The sequence below is a fragment of the Vipera ursinii genome (genome assembly GCF_947247035.1).
Source record: "Vipera ursinii genome assembly, chromosome: 2".
Classification (NCBI taxonomy): Eukaryota; Metazoa; Chordata; class Lepidosauria; order Squamata; family Viperidae; genus Vipera; species Vipera ursinii.
The window spans coordinates 75,524,751-75,542,079 of NC_139513.1; the positions used below are offsets into that span (position 1 = coordinate 75,524,751).

At 38.7% G+C, this 17,329-nt stretch overlaps 1 protein-coding gene across 3 annotated transcripts in view; it reads left to right on the top strand.

The window, feature by feature from the left end:
• The first annotated feature begins 4,048 nt into the window (after window positions 1-4,048).
• The window catches only part of THOC3 (THO complex subunit 3), a 35,284-nt gene continuing 22,003 nt past the window's right edge, over window positions 4,049-17,329 (top strand). For 2 of the 3 annotated variants that reach the window (XR_014491165.1, XR_014491166.1), the window contains exons 1-5: window positions 4,049-4,274; window positions 6,462-6,618; window positions 7,015-7,219; window positions 8,647-8,808; window positions 11,257-11,357. Coding sequence is in view for 1 of the 3 variants with exons in the window: in XM_083352273.1 (XP_083208399.1) it covers window positions 4,092-4,274; window positions 6,462-6,618; window positions 7,015-7,219; window positions 8,647-8,808; window positions 11,257-11,357; window positions 11,821-11,984 (972 nt within the window). In the remaining 2 variants the exon portion in view is untranslated. Of the gene's footprint in view, window positions 4,275-6,461; window positions 6,619-7,014; window positions 7,220-8,646; window positions 8,809-11,256; window positions 11,358-11,820; window positions 12,546-17,329 lie in introns of those variants that run through there. The other variant, XM_083352273.1, reaches the window with a different exon arrangement.

Below are 17,329 nucleotides of genomic sequence, written 5' to 3' on the forward strand. Positions count from 1 at the left end.
CATCATCATTGAAAAAGGTGACTTTTGACCCTTTTTCACATTTAAGACCATTGCAGCACCCCCATGGTCGCATGATCAAATTTCAGATGGTTGTCAACTGATTCATATTTATGCGTTGCAATATCCAGAGGTCATGTGATCACCTTTTGCAACCTTGTGAAAAGCAAAGTCAATGGGGAAACCATTTTCACTTAACAACCGTGTTACTAACTTACCAACTGCAGTGATTCACTTAACAACGATGGCAAGAAAAGTTGTAAAATGGGGCAAAACTCAAGAAATGCTTCGCTTAGCAACAGAAATTTTGGGCTCAATTATGGTCGGAAGTTGAGGACTAAAAAGAAAATATCAGTTACATTGCCACAGCAGTTTCGATAAATATACTGAGAAGTGAAGACTTCAAGGCCCCAGTTAGCATACATTCCTTATAGGTTTCTGTCTTGCTAACATGCTCCCACCCGTCCAGGAATTGTTCTCCTTACAGTATACAAAGCAAACCTCATCTTGAAGAGAGAAAGCTTGTAAGCCACAAATGGGATGGAACAGCAATCCATTTGTGCAGATTTTTTTTTCAAAAAAATGTACTTTACACAATATATCAATCTTTGTGTGTATTCTTGATGGCATAAGATTGTTAAACACTAACTTCCTTAAAGAAATATATCACTCCATAAGCACACAATCTGGATTATTTATAACATCTTATATGGTAACAACCTATAGAATATGCTTTTGGTTAGTACCAAGACTCAGATTATATGTCAATGATCCCTTGAAATCCCAGTTTTGTACAATTTTGATTGCATTCTATTGCAGTACTGATGGGCTGGATGCCAAAATAAAGCAAGAGCCAAATATCCATCACAATTTTGTCAGTCACAATGGCAGAGTGTAGGTTTTTGTAGGTAAAACAGAGGAGCAGTTTGCCACTGCCTTCTCCTATAGAGTATGAATTGATGTCTTTGCCATTGTCACTAAAGTGACCATCTACCTCCAACATCTTTCTGTATCTCTGCTACGCAAAATAGGTACCTGTTTGCTTTAGCTGGGCTTCTAAGAGTATAAACAGTCTTGATGTACTCTCACAACATTTTTGATCCATCCCTTACATAAATATCAATCTCCAGTATAATAAGGCTTGAGGGGACTCCTCATAGTAAGTTACTCCAATAAAATTACCCCTTAATTCGCTCAATGTTTGCAGCTTCCTCAATTTGGTATACTCCAAGTATGTTGGGACTGCAATTCCTAGAATTCCTAGGTATCTGGGAACACATTTTCAAATTCCACATTTGAAAAGCCTGTTTATGGCATTATAAATTAAGTGCCTTAAATTTAAGGTAGACAATTGGATAAGCATGAAGGATTTTAGACATTCAGCTACAAATGGCATTTTCTTGCTTAGCAACCAGAGATACCAGATTCTAAAAACTAGATCGTTTTCTTCTGTGATCTCTCTCTATGTGCTATCTCTTTCTAAGTTCTAAGAATATACATCTGTATAAACAGCCTAACATCCATTCCTCTTTTCATTGTATGCCGCATACGGTTCAAGAGTCCAGGAAGTCTGTAATTCGGGAGTTTGTCTGGCAAGAATAAAGAATGCTTATTCACAAGATATATGCACCTGTAAAGCTTGTAACAATTCTGAGTGATTAGAGAGCTGATAAAAGTAATGAAGAGTTAGGCATTTTTCAGACTCAGCTAAAAGTTAAGAATAGGGATAGCCTGGAGCAAACAGGATGTGTATTAGATAACTCCTGAAGCATTCATTAGCCAAGGATTAGGAATAGGGATGGCTAGAGACCAATAGAATAATTGTTAGATTATTATTGAAATGTTTATTAGATGATATTTCTTATATATACCACCTTATATCGCTTTCTGCTTTAGAGAAAATGTATAAAGCTTGATTAATTCTGTGGTTAGGGGTTCCTTGGCATTTTAGCCAGGATCCCTTTTCTTGGAGTGCTTCAATAAAAGACAACAAAACCTGCACCTCGTGTCTGGTGTTCTTCATCAGGCTCAGACCCGAATTGGGGACAACAGTACCATAAAAAGGAACAATACCAATGAACCTTAATATGTTAAGCAACACTACACTATTTCACTGTTATAAACATATGTATATGCAAATTAAATAAAATAGCAGCATCAAACATTTATAACTGCTAGTCCTGAAGATTTGGGAAACTTTAGAGTGGCTTTGGAGTCACTTGCAGTAAGCAGAAAATCAGATGATATTACTAATTCCATGGTACTGTTTTCTTAGTGACCTTATATAACAGTAAGGAAGACAAAGGAGAACTTTTGTCTACATTACAAAAATTGCATAACAAGCCCGGTTTGAACAAATATAGCTCTTGCCTCAGAATGTTGGAAAGAACTGCAGTTTGAGAGCAAGAAAACCTTTCAAAAGCACTTGATTTTCCTAAAAGGATACCCTGGCCACATCAAAGATTGGTATTTCAATAACCTCAAACTTCTGCAACCTAACTTTTTTCGTTTGCCAGGGTGCAGGTATCAGCCTTATTATACATCATTGCTTGGAAGTTAAGTCCGGTGAATTGCTCACTTCCACACATGCATAGATGTTTCTTGAAAATCTTAGAAATATTTTTCATTTATTTCCCTTTTGACTTTCCTGCATAAACACAGATTTTTGAGTTTTGGATGGCTTTGAAACAAACATCATTTCAGCTGAAGAGGATCTATTTTTGGTGCACAGACCGACTTCCCACTTTCTCTTTTTTTGATACTATGTGATAGGAAACAGGGCAAATAAATGAAACTTTACAGTGTATGTCATAAGTAGGGCAGCATTAATTAGGTTGAGCAGCAGTTATAAAACGCATTTTTCATTGAATTTCTCATTGTGCAGTCTAAATTTTATCATACAATATGGCACTTGACAGGAGTAGACTATTAATCAGAAATGTCTAGTGATTCTAAAGGTCTGCAGGAGAAGCCACCTGAAAGTCATAAACTCTTGACAAGTTAACTATATACAAATAAGAAAAGCAGCAGTTGCTGCCTAACTGAAAAGGCAAGTAAACACAATAAACTGAAGGTAAAGTTTAGAGCTTAAGCTAGCAAAGGTATAACTGCTGCAAAGAAATATATAAATAATTATAAGAATTGAGCTTTGTTAGCAGAAAACTAGATGGTGAGAGATAAGACGTGCACAAGGGGGGGGGGCTTCCTGGGACATGGGGAGGGAGGAACGGTTTAGGGCGCTTCGAGTTAGTTTATCGGATGTTCAGACGAGAGGTGTTGAGAGCGATAGGGAAGGGGGGAATCTACGTCAGGGGTAGGATATAAAAGTGTGTTAATATCTCTTTAAGGCAGGGGTAGGCAACCTCGGCTCTTTTACGACTCGTGGACTTCAACTCCCAGAATTCCTGAGTCAGCTACGCTGACTCAGGAATTCTGGGAGTTGAAGTCCACGAGTCGTAAAAGAGCCGAGGTTGCCTACCACTGCTTTAAGGTGTGGCTGGACTTCTACGTGTGCTTCCGCCCACCAAGCCTTTGCAAATACTTCTTTTCAAAGAGCGTTTTGTTTCTGGAACACCAAGTGAGTTTGTTTGTTTGGGGATCTTGAGCCACGTTCCAAACAGCATTCTTCCTTCTGTTAAACCAGGAGTCTTCAAACTCGGCCCTTTTATGGCTCATGGACTTCAACTCCCAGAATTCCTCAGCCAGGCATGCCTGGCTGAGGAATTCTGGGAGTTGAAGTCCACGAGTCATAAAAGAGCCGAGGTTGCCGACCCCTGTGTTAAACGAACGGACGTCTTTCCTTTAGAAGCCACAGCGGACCTTCCCAAGAATCAATAAAAGAGAAAGTTTCACCAACAAGATAAATTAGCGCACCAAAGAGACCCCAAGCGATACTAGCCAAAGGACGTCTCTCTGGTAAAAGTATCACTCTTTCCTCATATACCTCTACAGCGCTCAGGAACCCGTTCCTCAAGAGACTCCTCCCTCTTGCCCACGTGAATAATCTACCGGAAGTAGAACCTTTGCAGCTCGGAAGGAAAGGCGGGGGGTGGGGGAGAAGGGGGTTCTGCTGGCTCGAGCCTGGCTGAGTTGCCATGGCTGTTTCTCCTTACGTGAAGAACATGCAGGAGCAGTTCCGGGCTAACACGCGGAGCCGTGAATTCCCCGCGCACGGGGCCAAGGTCCACTCGGTGGCCTGGAGCTGCTGTGGCCACCGTCTGGCCTCCGGCTCTTTCGACAAGACCGCAAGCGTCTTCGTGCTGGATAAAGACCGGCTGGTGAGTCCAGGGACGGAGGAGTGGAAGAAGTGGCGAGTCGGTGCCAGCGCAGCGGCTGCAGAGAGCGTGGCGGGTTTATTGGACTCTCGACGGCAGATGTGGGAATTGGAGCATATATGTGTGTGTGTATATATATATATATATGTTTGTATGTGGATCTTTGGTCATTCGGGTTTTTTCCCGCGTAGAGTTGAAGGTGTAGGAGCAACGTTTCGACGGAATCCCATCCGTCATCCTCAGGCTGGTGGCTTCAGCTTCCTTCCACATGCTTCTCCCAGAAGAAGGAAGCTGAAGCCACCAGCCTGAGGATGACGGATGGGATTCCGTCGAAACGTTGCTCCTACACCTTCAACTCTACGCGGGGAAAAATCCGAATGACCAAAGATCCATACACACACACACACACACACACATACACACACAATTTTTGGGTGGCTTACGGATGCTCGTAACGGATGCAAATCGTTTTGTCTGAATTATCTGCCAATAAATCCTCTGACTTCATAAACTCATCCTAGTGTTGGCGGTGAGGCTGCTTTCCAACTTTCTCTCCCAATTGCCTCTCTTTGGTTGCGTTCGATTTTACCAAGTCTCAGGCTCTTCTCTAGTGATTCTTTCCTTAACGTTACATATTTTTTTAAAAAAAACATTTAGACTTTAGCTGCTTTATTAATGCTTGTACTGAGCTCTATAACTTCAGTTGTTATTGAAAGATTTGTTCTTGGGGGTATTCTCCAGTTTTCTCCAGTGCTGTTATTGAAAAGCATCAATTTCCCAGCTTTCATGACCATATGTTACAAAAGCATGGTCTTAACAGTACATATCTGTGTGATTACTTTCATATCAAAAGTTTGTCTGGATCTGTTATGGTCTACCAAGCAGCAGACATATTTTTATTTCATGGCTACAGTCACCGTCTATGAGTTTTTGAGTCCAGGGGGGTAAAGTCAGCGTCAACTTATTTTCTGCTTATTTGTATTTCTGCGTTGACATCAGCTTAAATTTCTTAAAATATTGGGCAGCAGACTAGCTTTTGTATTCCCTTTTTTCACCTTCAAAAAGTGATTCCTTAAGTCTTCCTTTCTTATGGCCATCAATATACCCGTGGTGTTTCATTTTCTGATGAACAGTTTTACTTTTAATTACTATTTCCTCTGTTCCAGCATTTCTCATAATATATTTTGCATGTGTTACATGAATAAGATGACAGATTACATCCTTGACACACTTCTTTCCCTATTCTGAACAATTTAATTATTCTATATTTAATTCTAACTGTTGCTTCCTGATCATCATATAAAGTGACCAGTATACCTATGAATTATTTTAAGACTATTCACGGTTTTTTATATCTATATAGTCAAAAATCTTAATAATAATCAATAGAGGAAAAAAAAGACGTTTTTAGAACACTCTTGACTTTTCCACTATCTGTGTATACTAGCAGTCTGATCCACTATCCATGGATACTAGCAATGTGATTGCTTCTACTGGATTCAGATTGTTCATCTGTTAGGTCTTGTTCCATAATATGGTTGAAATATGGATTGTAAAATCTTGATCATTTTTTATTGATATGTGACAGGGCAATTGTTTAGTAATGTTCAGTATTCTTTAATAAAGCCTCTTTTTAGTATTGAAATAAAAATGGATGCTTTTAAGTTTTTGGCCATTTCTTTGTTTTCTACATAGTTTACAAAGCACAAGTAACACTTCAGAAACATAAGATTTTAAAAATCACTTTCTAGTATGTTTGTTTCCAGTTCATTGATCTAAACTTTGTATCTTTGATTTTGAGATATTTTTAAATATAATTCTTCTATGTTTGGAGTCTCATTTCTTGGGGCAGAAAGATAAATTGGGAAGCTGAAAAACCATCCTAGGAGAAGGTGACAAGACTCTTCCATATTAGTATCAGTAAACTAAATTGTTATCTTTAAACCATCTGAGACCAGTTGATTAGAGAGGAAGACAGTAGGGTGAGAAGTGAAGTAACTTCTACCTTACTTAGTCAACTGTTCTTCTATAATTGTATATAGAGAATCAAATCCTGCACAAATCCTTGAATCAAATCCTGCACAGACAACTATATACAGTGGCATTTAGATTATGATGAAGTGTAGGTGATAAAATGATTGTGAAGGGCAGAAGAGTTTGTTGAAGATTTTTGTATTTTTTGCTCTTCAGGTCAAGGAAAACAATTACCGTGGCCATGGAGATAGTGTGGATCAGTTGTGTTGGCATCCTAGTAACCCAGATCTATTTGTCACAGCATCTGGTGATAAAACCATTCGTATATGGGATGTTCGAACCACTAAGTGCATTGTCATGGTGAATACAAAAGGTATTTTTCTTCTTAATTAAATAAGAGATCTTGGGGGCAAAATTACTCCATATTTATTTCTAACTGTTGCTTCCTGATCATATAAAGTGACCAATATACATATGAACACATGCTTTTAATATATGTTGCTTTTAAGGGAGAAACAACTTGTTTTTCATGGTATTTGACCAAATTATTCTCTTTCTTTTCTCTTCTTCTCTTTTCAGATAAACGGCCATGGCCAAATCTGAAATGCACTCGTACTGTTGTATTATAAAATTGTTAGTTAATAATTGTATTAAAAAGTTGCCTTTTCTGTTTATCATCCTTGCTTTGCAAATACAAAAGCCTGTATAAATTGTTCTTGCTGCAATTAGTAAATCAAAAGATTTGTTTTTCCCTTTTTCTCCTTTATAGGTGAAAACATTAACATCTGCTGGAGCCCTGATGGTCAGACTATTGCAGTAGGGAATAAAGATGATGTTGTCACATTCATTGATGCTAAGACATATCGGTCCAAAGCTGAAGAGCAATTCAAGTTTGAAGTGAATGAGATATCTTGGAACAATGACAACAACATGTTTTTCCTCACCAATGGCAATGGTTGCATCAACATCCTCAGGTACCTTCACCACGGTCTTCTCTAGGAAGGGTAGCAAGTGAGTTGGCTGTCCTGTCTTTTGATCTAAGTGGTGTTGGGAAAGTGGATTTGCCTTTTACGTAGATGCAGCCTTGTTTATAGATATTTTTTATTTGTTCTGCCTTCCATTTTTGCTTCTAATTGGAGTTCATATCATGATTTCAGTGATACCATTAACAGCTGCAAAGCTTTTGGCAATATCTTCTCATTTCAGGATTGTACAGTTTAAAGCAAATAGAAGACAATATATATATAGCTCAAGTTGAACTGTTGGGTTCTTGGTGTTCTCTGAGCTTGGCTGCTTTCTTGCACGCTGGTCAGGCAGAAAACAAGCTCAGAGAGTACCAAGAACCTAACAGTAATATAAATACTGTTCTTTCATGGATATCTCTGAATACTGTTTCCTCATAAGAGTTCTTTCTGTTCCATTTATTATTCCTGATATATTAATGTTAAGATCCAAGATATCATGAATTTAATTCTTCTTAATAGTGGCCATTGCTACATTTTTCTTTCTTCAGCTTAGATATTCATTTTTAATTGCTCTTCAAGGAAAGTGAGATGGCACACCTGGAGATATTCCCTTGTTTTCTCAGCAATCTTCTGAGAGGCCCTGGAGTTAGAGTCTCCTAGTGAGCTGTACGGTTAAGTGGGGATTTGTATTTCAATTGTCTGCTTCATTTTGACACTAATGAAAGGTATTCCAGTGAAGGACTACTAGTCAAGTATTTTAAAAACTAAATAAAAATGTCATATTTTATTTTCCTCTTTTTTAAATCAGTTTATCACTTAACCAGATGAGGAATATTGGGATATGATCTCAGATCCAGAGTGTTATTCAGGCATCCAGATCTGCTAGCAGAAGAGGAATTTCACTATTAGGGCCTGCTTAGATCTTTATTATATTAAAACAAATTTCCTTCTTGTATTTGAACTGACTTAAATAAGGGCAATTATTATCCTGTGCGTTCTCATTTCCTTATGTCTGCAAACCATGAAAAAACCTCCTTTTTCAAAATACCTCAGTTTTCTTTGTCTTTGAGCAGACTTTCCAGATTAGGATAGATGTGCTTTTTGCAGCAATGAACAGAATCTTGTGGTATCTTAAAGATCCTTATATTGGTGTAGCATAAACAGTTATGAACAAACTTTTCTGCCTTTTTTTACTTTACATTTGTTTAAATTTTAAAATGTATTAAAGGGGTCGTACATGCTCTTTTATATTTGCTTATAACCCTTCAGTGCTAAAAGAAAGTAAGATATGCTATTCAACTATGCAGCTTGTGGTTCCTGATATATAATAAGGAGCCTGCCTTACATTTAGACATTGTTAAACAAGATTTCAGGGTATGTCCTAGTTAGTGAATTGTATGTGCATTTAATAAACTGTTTTTATTTCTTTTCTGCAGCTACCCAGAGCTGAAACCCATTCAGTCAATTAATGCCCACCCCTCAAATTGCATTTGTATCAAGTTTGATCCAACGGGCAAGTATTTTGCTACTGGAAGTGCTGATGCATTGGTTAGCCTCTGGGATGTGGATGAGCTGGTATGTGTACGATGCTTCTCTAGGTAAGTTGTATTAAAAGTGTTAAAAAGTACTTTTCCAGATTTTGGGCTTGTAAAATAAATGGTGCTTTTCTGAGATTAATGGAATGAAACGTATTTATAATCAAAATACTATGCTAAGTCCAAAGTAATTAGAAGGATATACTATAGAAATGCAATAGTGCAATATGTGAGCTATGCAGTATAGCTTAATGTTACATAATGGAAGCATATCCTAGGGTTTGGGATGATATAGTTATCCTGAAAAAATGATGATGGTGATGACTACGGCAATGGAAAACAAGAAGAGATTCAATGTAACATTTATTACACTGTTTTTAAGTTCCATTCTTGTTCTTTCATTGCTGCTGTGATTTATTATTGTATAGATCGTATCTGTAGTAAGTTGATTAAACAGTAAATCCTGCTTTGTCTTTAAAAAAGACAGTGAGCTTGGATATTTCAAACAATTTCAAATTTCAAATTAAATTTAGAATCGATTTAAAATAATTTGAAAACAAATTAATAAATAATATGAATGCTCCATCTTAGTGCTCATGTAATACAAGTAGTCCTCGACTGTGGATCAAAACTGAGCACAAAATTTCTGTTGTTGAGTGAGACATTTGTTAAGTGAGTTTTGCCCCATTTTATTAACTTTTCTTGCCACAGTTATTAAGTGAATCACTGCAGTTGTTAAGTTAGTAACCCGGTTGTTAAGTGAATCTGCCTTCCCCATTGATTTTGCTTGTTAGAAGTCACAAATGATGATCCCAAAGATACTTTTTCATGAAGCAACTGGACTTTCTTGTTTTGCTTTGAAGATGTTTCGCTTCTCATCCAAGAAGCTTCTTCAGCTCTGACTGGATGTTGGGGAATGGAAAGATTTATACTTCTTGCAGACAGCTGTTCATCTGCATTCTTTTAGCAAGTCCTTAAAGGTACCTGGAGGCTTCTCAGGGTCACCTTCAAAGAAAAACAAAGTCCAGTTGCCTCGTGAAAAAGCATATTTGGGACAACTATGACCTGGATGACTGAGAATCTCCATAGACATTCACAAATGATGATCACATGACCTCAGGACACTGCAACCGTCATAAATATGAGTCAGCTGCCAAGCGTCTGAATTTTGATCACATAACCATGGGGCAACACCTGTGGCCGGCGTCAACTTCCCTCCGTCCAGTGCGCTCCCACAGAGAGGGCCTCCTCAGGGTGCCTCCGATCAAAGAATGCCGATTGGTGGCCCCCAGGGGGAGAGCGTTCTCTGTGGGCGCGCCAGACCTATGGAACCGCTTACCGGTCGAGCTCCGGATGGCCCCCCGACCTTCGCTCCTTCCGGCGCGATCTCAAAACCTTCTTTTTTGAACAAGCTGGCCTGGTCTGATGGGATGGGGTTGGGTTTTTTATAATTAGTTTTAATTTTTAATATGTATCAATTACTATGGGCATAGTTGTTTAATCACTTTTTAATTTTTGTATCCTGTTTTTTATTATGTATTGCCCTGTTCACTGCCCTGAGTCCTTCAGGAGAAGGGCGGTATACAAATTAAATTATTAAATTAAATTAAATTAAATGTTGCAATGGTCGTAAGTGTGAAAAATGGTCATAACTCACTTTTTCCAGTGCCATTGTAACTTGAATGGTCACTAAATGAACTGCAAGTCGAGCAACACCTGTATTAAAGTGTAACTGCATTTCTAGTGTGGGGTCAAGTAAAGGATTTTCTCTTAAGAAAAAATAGAGACCAGGATGCAAATGAGTTAACTATTATTTTATACCTAATATAAATTAGGTAGTATAGTTACTAACTAGGGAGAGTTGTCCTTCTCTGTCTAATAAAATGAGAAATAGGAGTAATCCAACAAAATCAGTTGGCAGTAGATTAAGTAGATTAAGAAAAAAAAATCATACAGCACAAAATGTGTTACTACAAGACATTGTGATCTCTGTCTTAGAGAACTTTAAAATGATATTAATAACTGAGATACAAATTAGTTACTGTACTTAAATGACATCTCCATAGTGAGTGGCAATATAATAACAACAACTTTATTGTCACTGAATGTACACCAATTGGCATACATCAAAATGAAATTTTGTTGCATGCAGCTCTCAAAGGGTCACCACCTCCGATATACACTCCTTATTCATGGCCAGCTCAAGTTACAAATCTTCCATTTTAGTCTCTAGGAGGCAAACTGGCAAACAGGATAGTTGGAAATGGAGCTCCAGGTGGATTTGCCCTCAAATTAGCTTATATTCCTGCACGACAACCTTGCCTCCTTTCCTTTTTCTGATCCTGTCTCTTCCACCTTTTTCTTAAATATTTAATATTTAAAATTAATATTTCTACTTTTGAAAGACTAGATTCTAAGAATGATAAACTAGACTGTTTAGTGGTGCCCAAAGGACTTATCTCGTCTCTTGTAATCTATTTCTCTATTTCCTTCTTTGCTTCCTGATCTTAGACTTGATTGGCCTGTCAGGACTTTGAGCTTTAGCCATGATGGCAAGATGTTGGCTTCAGCCTCTGAAGATCACTTCATTGATATTGCTGAAGTAGAAACTGGTGAGTATGGCTTTCTTGCTGCCTAGCTGGAAAGTAATTTAGCCTTTATTAGGAGAAGAGATCAACTGAATGAAGGCATTTTTTAAAGAAGGGTTAGTAAAATATATGCACAGATTGATGTATCATATGTTTTTTCCCCTATCTTCTGCTTTTTGGTTTTGATTTTTGATCTCAGTTTAAACAGTGTATCTCTCACAGAATTTTATCCTTGGGTAAGCATAATATCTAGGCAAAATATCTATGAATGTAATATATAATGTAATGTATGCCTTAAGCTGTTTTGAAAATCTTGCTGTTTTCTTGTTGAAAGAGGTTTTTTTTCTGAACTGCCCTTTTGATTCTGAATAAAAGGAACACTTATTCAACAGTACTTCCTAACTTGCATTCTTGTCTATAGTGAGCTACGGATATAGGGTCTGAGTTGTCCCAAAGACAGTATCTAATTATGTCTTTGTTTTTTTAGGGGAGAAGCTCTGGGAAGTACAATGCGAGTCCCCAACTTTCACAGTCGCTTGGCATCCGAAATGTGCGCTATTAGCCTACGCCTGTGATGATAAAGATGGCAAATATGATAGCAGTAGGGAAGCGGGCACCGTAAAGCTCTTTGGTGTTCCCTATGACCCTTAAGAGAAAGCTGCTAGAGACTTTATTTATAATCTAGGATTATAAGCCAGTGTAGAACATTCAGAAGACACTCAGCTTCTCTCTGGGTTTGTTTTTCTTTGTGGAAGAGAATAATGCCATGAATTTTAATTCCCTTGTCTGGGAATTAGGTTTTAAAGACGTTTTTATGCATTGTTAACTGTCCTAGAAGACAGAGAAGCTGAAATGATCTGGACTTCTTTGGAAGGCGTGGGTCATTCAATATTTTGATTGCAGAATTATAGGGGAGCTATCAGTATTCTAGCTGCCAATGCATTTGTGTTCTCCATCATAACAGTCTCTGTCCTCTGTTTAATTGAGAGAGTCAAGAGGCAAAAATTGCTGCAAACACGGATTATACATCACTGTCATTTTTCTGTGTCTTCTTTTGAGAATGGAAATTCCGATTGAGAATTATGCTAGTTTCTTCTAGACACGTTTGAAACTTTCCTTTTCATAGTTAACTTTTGAGAAAATGTATATAAGTATGTGTCCAATTCTTTTTGTACCTTAGGATAATAAAAGGAGTAAGGCTGGAAAATGATATTAATTTTTGAATGATCCTGTTTTTGTACCTTGGATAAAGATGTTTGCTAAAATATTGTGTATTATGGTTTAAAGGGCAATTTACTGAACTTCCAGAAAACTATTCATACAGTCTTCGAATATTGATTCTCTCATCTTATCTTCTGTGGAATATTGCAGCAGCACTCAAAAGAGGCAAAGAAAGGTGGACTTAAAGGATGTTGTTACCTTAATTGAAAGCGTTCTGGGAGCAATTTGTTGATGAGTGAGAATCAGGACATTGACTGGATCAAGCTTTGATTTGACATAGCTGGCTGTTGTTACGGATGAGTATGTACCGTGGTTCTGCGGTTTTTCATTTTCAATCAAAAAAGTTGTGCTGTTGGAAAACTCTTTCCAGAAAAGGAAATGTAGCAGTATTAATATTTTTAGTCTTGCCATTATTACCCCAATTCAGGTGTCTCAGCTCCAGTTTCCTAATGTGAAAGCCCTTTCCTTCATTATTTGTAGAAAATCCAGACAATGAGTAGTTGTGGAAGAGCCTGATGTCACGATATGTTTTATCCAATTTGTTTGGTTTTATGACGTACTAATGTTAGTGAAGATGACTGAAATCAATTCAGAATGTTCCCTGCACAAGAGAAAATACTGGAAGCATTATTGGGGGAAAAGTTAAAAATAGGGTAGCACTTTTTAATTACAATAGCATGCATTTTTATTCAGGTTTAGTAATTCACTCTGTGAGTAAAAATACTAGAAGATATGGGAAGAGACTTCAGGCTTGCAATAGCTACTTTGTTTTCGGGTAGCTATAACCAAATCCTTAAGCAGACCCTCAAACAAAATGCCTCTGAAGATATTCAACCCAGAATTTGCATTTACTTAGTTTAGAATTTGCTTTTCAAATCTTTTTTTTTTTAAAGAGGAAGCCATTTGTGACTGGTGCCAGATACTAAGTTCATTTACACAAAATACACACTTTAACTACCCCAATATTCTTTTTTATTTAAATAATTAAACTTTTGTTACTGTCATTAGGTGCCTTGAGCTAGAAGCAATTGGCCCTTGCAATGCAGTCATTTATGCCCTACTCATTTCTCAGTTGGAATATTGCAACACACGCTACATGGGCTATTTTTGAAGATTATTTGAAAGTTACAGCTGGTACACAACGCAGCAGCGTGTCCAGTTCTGGGGGCCCCCTCAGTGGGCACATATAACCATTGTTGCGTGAACTGCATTGGTTACCAGTTTGCTTCCAGGTCCAGTTCAAGGTGGTTGGTTGAGTCATTTTGCAAACATCTTTGTGCACGGTTGTGTTTGTAGATGTGTTTTAAATATCATGGATATTTGGACTGATTTGTTATGACAAAGTGAAAATATTGTTCAGTGTATAAATAATCAGCATAAGCATGAGGGTTTGGGGGAGGATTCTGTATAAAAAGCATGCAAATAACCAAGGGACTATTTTTAACTTACAAAGGCAGGGTTTTGTGCTGTTCCCTTTTTCATGTGGCAGGTTTCCCTGATCTGTTAAGTTAGCCATTCTAATTGGGCCCTTGAACCTCACTCAAAATCCAACATGCTGCTGCATACATACAGAAATTACATAATGAATATATTGGCAAACATCTTAGGGTCATAAGCTTTCTTTTGCAGCATTAAACTAAACTGGATTTTTTTAATGAAGAGGAATATAGTACCTATCCCTACCTGGGACAGGTAAGCAAGCATGTCTTGACCTAAATACTGAAAGGGAAACCCACCAACTTAAATTGGGCTCTTATCCATTCCATACTTTCCTTTACAAATGGATTTCTAAGCGTATTTCTTCTATTGGCCTTCTATCTGCCTGATGGGAATTAATTATTACTGCCATTGGAGGGCAGTGTAATGCTTAAGTTGGGAGTTTGGAATAAAATAACAATTTGGTTGTTTTTCTTCTAATTGGTTCAGCTTGAAACCTTTGTATTTGTGGTTGCTTTTTGTATTTTTCTTCCTATCAAATCTCACAGTAATTTTCTAAAAAGTGTCAGTTTACTGGAAATAAGCCTAGGACTGCAGCCTGTGACAATTGCGAGCTCCAATTATTGGCCTTTGTGTTATGCATGCACAAGGAGCTGGTAGGTATTTAAGCTGGAAGGCATTAATCCACTGGTCAATGTTACTAGCCTTGTCCAAGAGCCTTCAGCCATACAGAGTGAATGGCAATTACCACACACTTAACAACAGGTGTTCTCTTGACCTCTCTGTAGGCTCTCTTTGAAAAACCTTAAACACAATGAACTCAACTGCTAGCCCTCCATTCAGGATCTGAAGTAAATGTTTGATATCTTCCATGATTTCTGCCTGAAGCTGTCCAGCTCTCATTCTCCATTTTGAAACTTCAGTTGGATCTTTTAGGGGGTCTTAGTTGGCCCACTCCCTTATTCCTCTGTCTAAAGTTCCTTCGGACCAGCCAGCATGGCTAAAAGCAAGGGATTGTGAAGTTGTCGTTCCCTTCGCATAGCAAGTGGCAGATGGAGTAAAAGAGACAAGAACTGCTGTCGTCAGACTTGCAGTGGGATATATTTTCTCCCTTGGGCTCATCTCTGCTGTACCTGTTCTGCTGAGGGCTGTGAGGAGTGGAGAAATGGTTCCAGGCTACATTATATATAAAAGAAAAGAGAGGGAGGGTGGTTCAGAAATGTGAAAAATAAAAATAAATGACCCAACGAGTCATGGGTTGTCTAGTACAGGGGTAGGCAACCTCGTCTCTTTTATGACTCATGGACTTCAACTCCCAGAATTCCTGAGCCAGCTATGCTATGCTGGCTCAGGAATTCTGGGAGTTGAAGTCCCTGAGTCATAAAAGAGCCGAGGTTGCCTACCCCTGGTCTAGTATAAATTTAATATCTTTAGAAAAATATATATATAAAAGATGTACAGTATTAACTTTTGGAACCTACTGTATGTAGTGTGGCTATATGAAATTACATTATTTACAGCCGATCAGTCTGTTAGGTTCTCCTGTGTCTCAGAGAAGAGAGATACTTTCCCGTTCTCTTTTTTTTATCGTTTTAACTGAATTTGAGAATGTTGATTTGCAAAACATTTGCTCCATTCCAAGCTATTCCACCCCCCACCCCCCAGGGTGCTCAGTAGACATCTCTCACTGAAGCTGAACTTAAGATTTGACTTTGCTCATTAAGCCATTGTGAAATAACTGGACCAATTGTCGAATCTATTTATATAACTTACATTTATATAAGTTATATTTATATAAGTTATATTTATATAACTGCCGCACATTACTGTTTATAGACAAAAAGATCAGTAGGATTTTTTTAAACTTATCAGATCCAGTGTACCATTTCTGTTAATACACACGAGATGTCTCTAGGAAGTCTAGAAGAACATGAGTTAATCAAATGAGAGAACTTTCCATCTCTCACTTACGCATAACCCCAAGCACACGAAATCTAGTTTTTTGTCGTCTCTGGCTACTGTCAGAGGAGAGCCAGCAGAAGAGGTCATTTGGAAAGGTATAGGAACATCGCAGCCTGGGCTAATACCAGAGGCCTGCCAGGGATCTTAGCAGGCAGCCCACTGCCACGGCTTTCCAGGAGACTAATCACAGCCATTACTTAATTTTAAGCTGAATAGGGTGGAACCCTTTCTCCCAGAGAGCTGCTATTATCCTCTCTCCCTCTAATCACGGTTGCCTTGGTCCTTGCCTTGGTCCTAATGCTGCCTTCAGGAAATTAGCAGATCAAGAGCAGTAGTGCTTCCTACTCCGTTCAGGCAGGCTGCATTTCTGCCTCTTTGTGACCCCGCTCAGCTCTGCATGGCTTTTCTCCTATAGAATTTGCAAGGAGCAAGGCAAGTAGTATTTGGCATCCTTCCACTGTTACGCATCAGGACCTAACCGCTGAACCCTCTTTCTGAACTAGAGGAGAGTTTCTCTCAAAAATGCTGTAGAGGCAACATTTAGAAAAGGATTGAGTCAGTGTTGGTAAGGCAAGGTTTTTGGGTTGGGAACATATCTGGAGAATTTGGGTGTTTAAAAAACGGCAGCAGGGAGGTCATGATTAACCATAAAATCCTTGTTCTGACAAATAGCTTCCCAGGTGCTCTGTGCCATCTCTTACTGGTCCAAAGGAACTGAAAATAAATATGAGACAAGGGTCTAGCTCAGGGGTGTCAAACTCAATTTCACTGAGGGCCACATCAGCATTGTGGTTGCCCTCGGGGGGGGGGCAGGTGGGTATGGCCAGGGTGGGCGTGGCCTACTGGGTGGGCGTGGCTGGAATGCGTATGGCCTACTGGGTGGGCATGGCCAGCTCTACATCATTGGCATCAAGGGTGCCTATGGGGGCCTGGGCAGGAGTGGGACAGATCTGGGGGTCTGGCAGAAGGAGGGTCTCTGGGCCAGGGCCAAGGCAGTGGGGGCCGTTCCCTGTTTCCAGGATGGCTTCGGGGGCCACACAAAACCACTTCGCGGGCCGGATCTGGCCCCCGGGCCTTGTGTTTGACATGTCTGGTCTAGCTGAATGGGGCAGTTTGATGGCAGATGCTACCAACACCATATCTAAACGATATAATAATCAGCAATGATGAATGCTGCAGCAGTGACAGCCTTTAATTATCTTTGGCTGATCTACAGCCCTTCTTCCAAAAGCTTTAGACCTGGTTAATAGTTAAGGCACCACCATGAACTCCATGGGTTATATAGTAGATTTGTCAAGAAAACGTATTAGAAGAAGGTAATGAGGAATTTTTCCCTATTATTTCTATATTACTAATTATTTTATATTATTAATTGT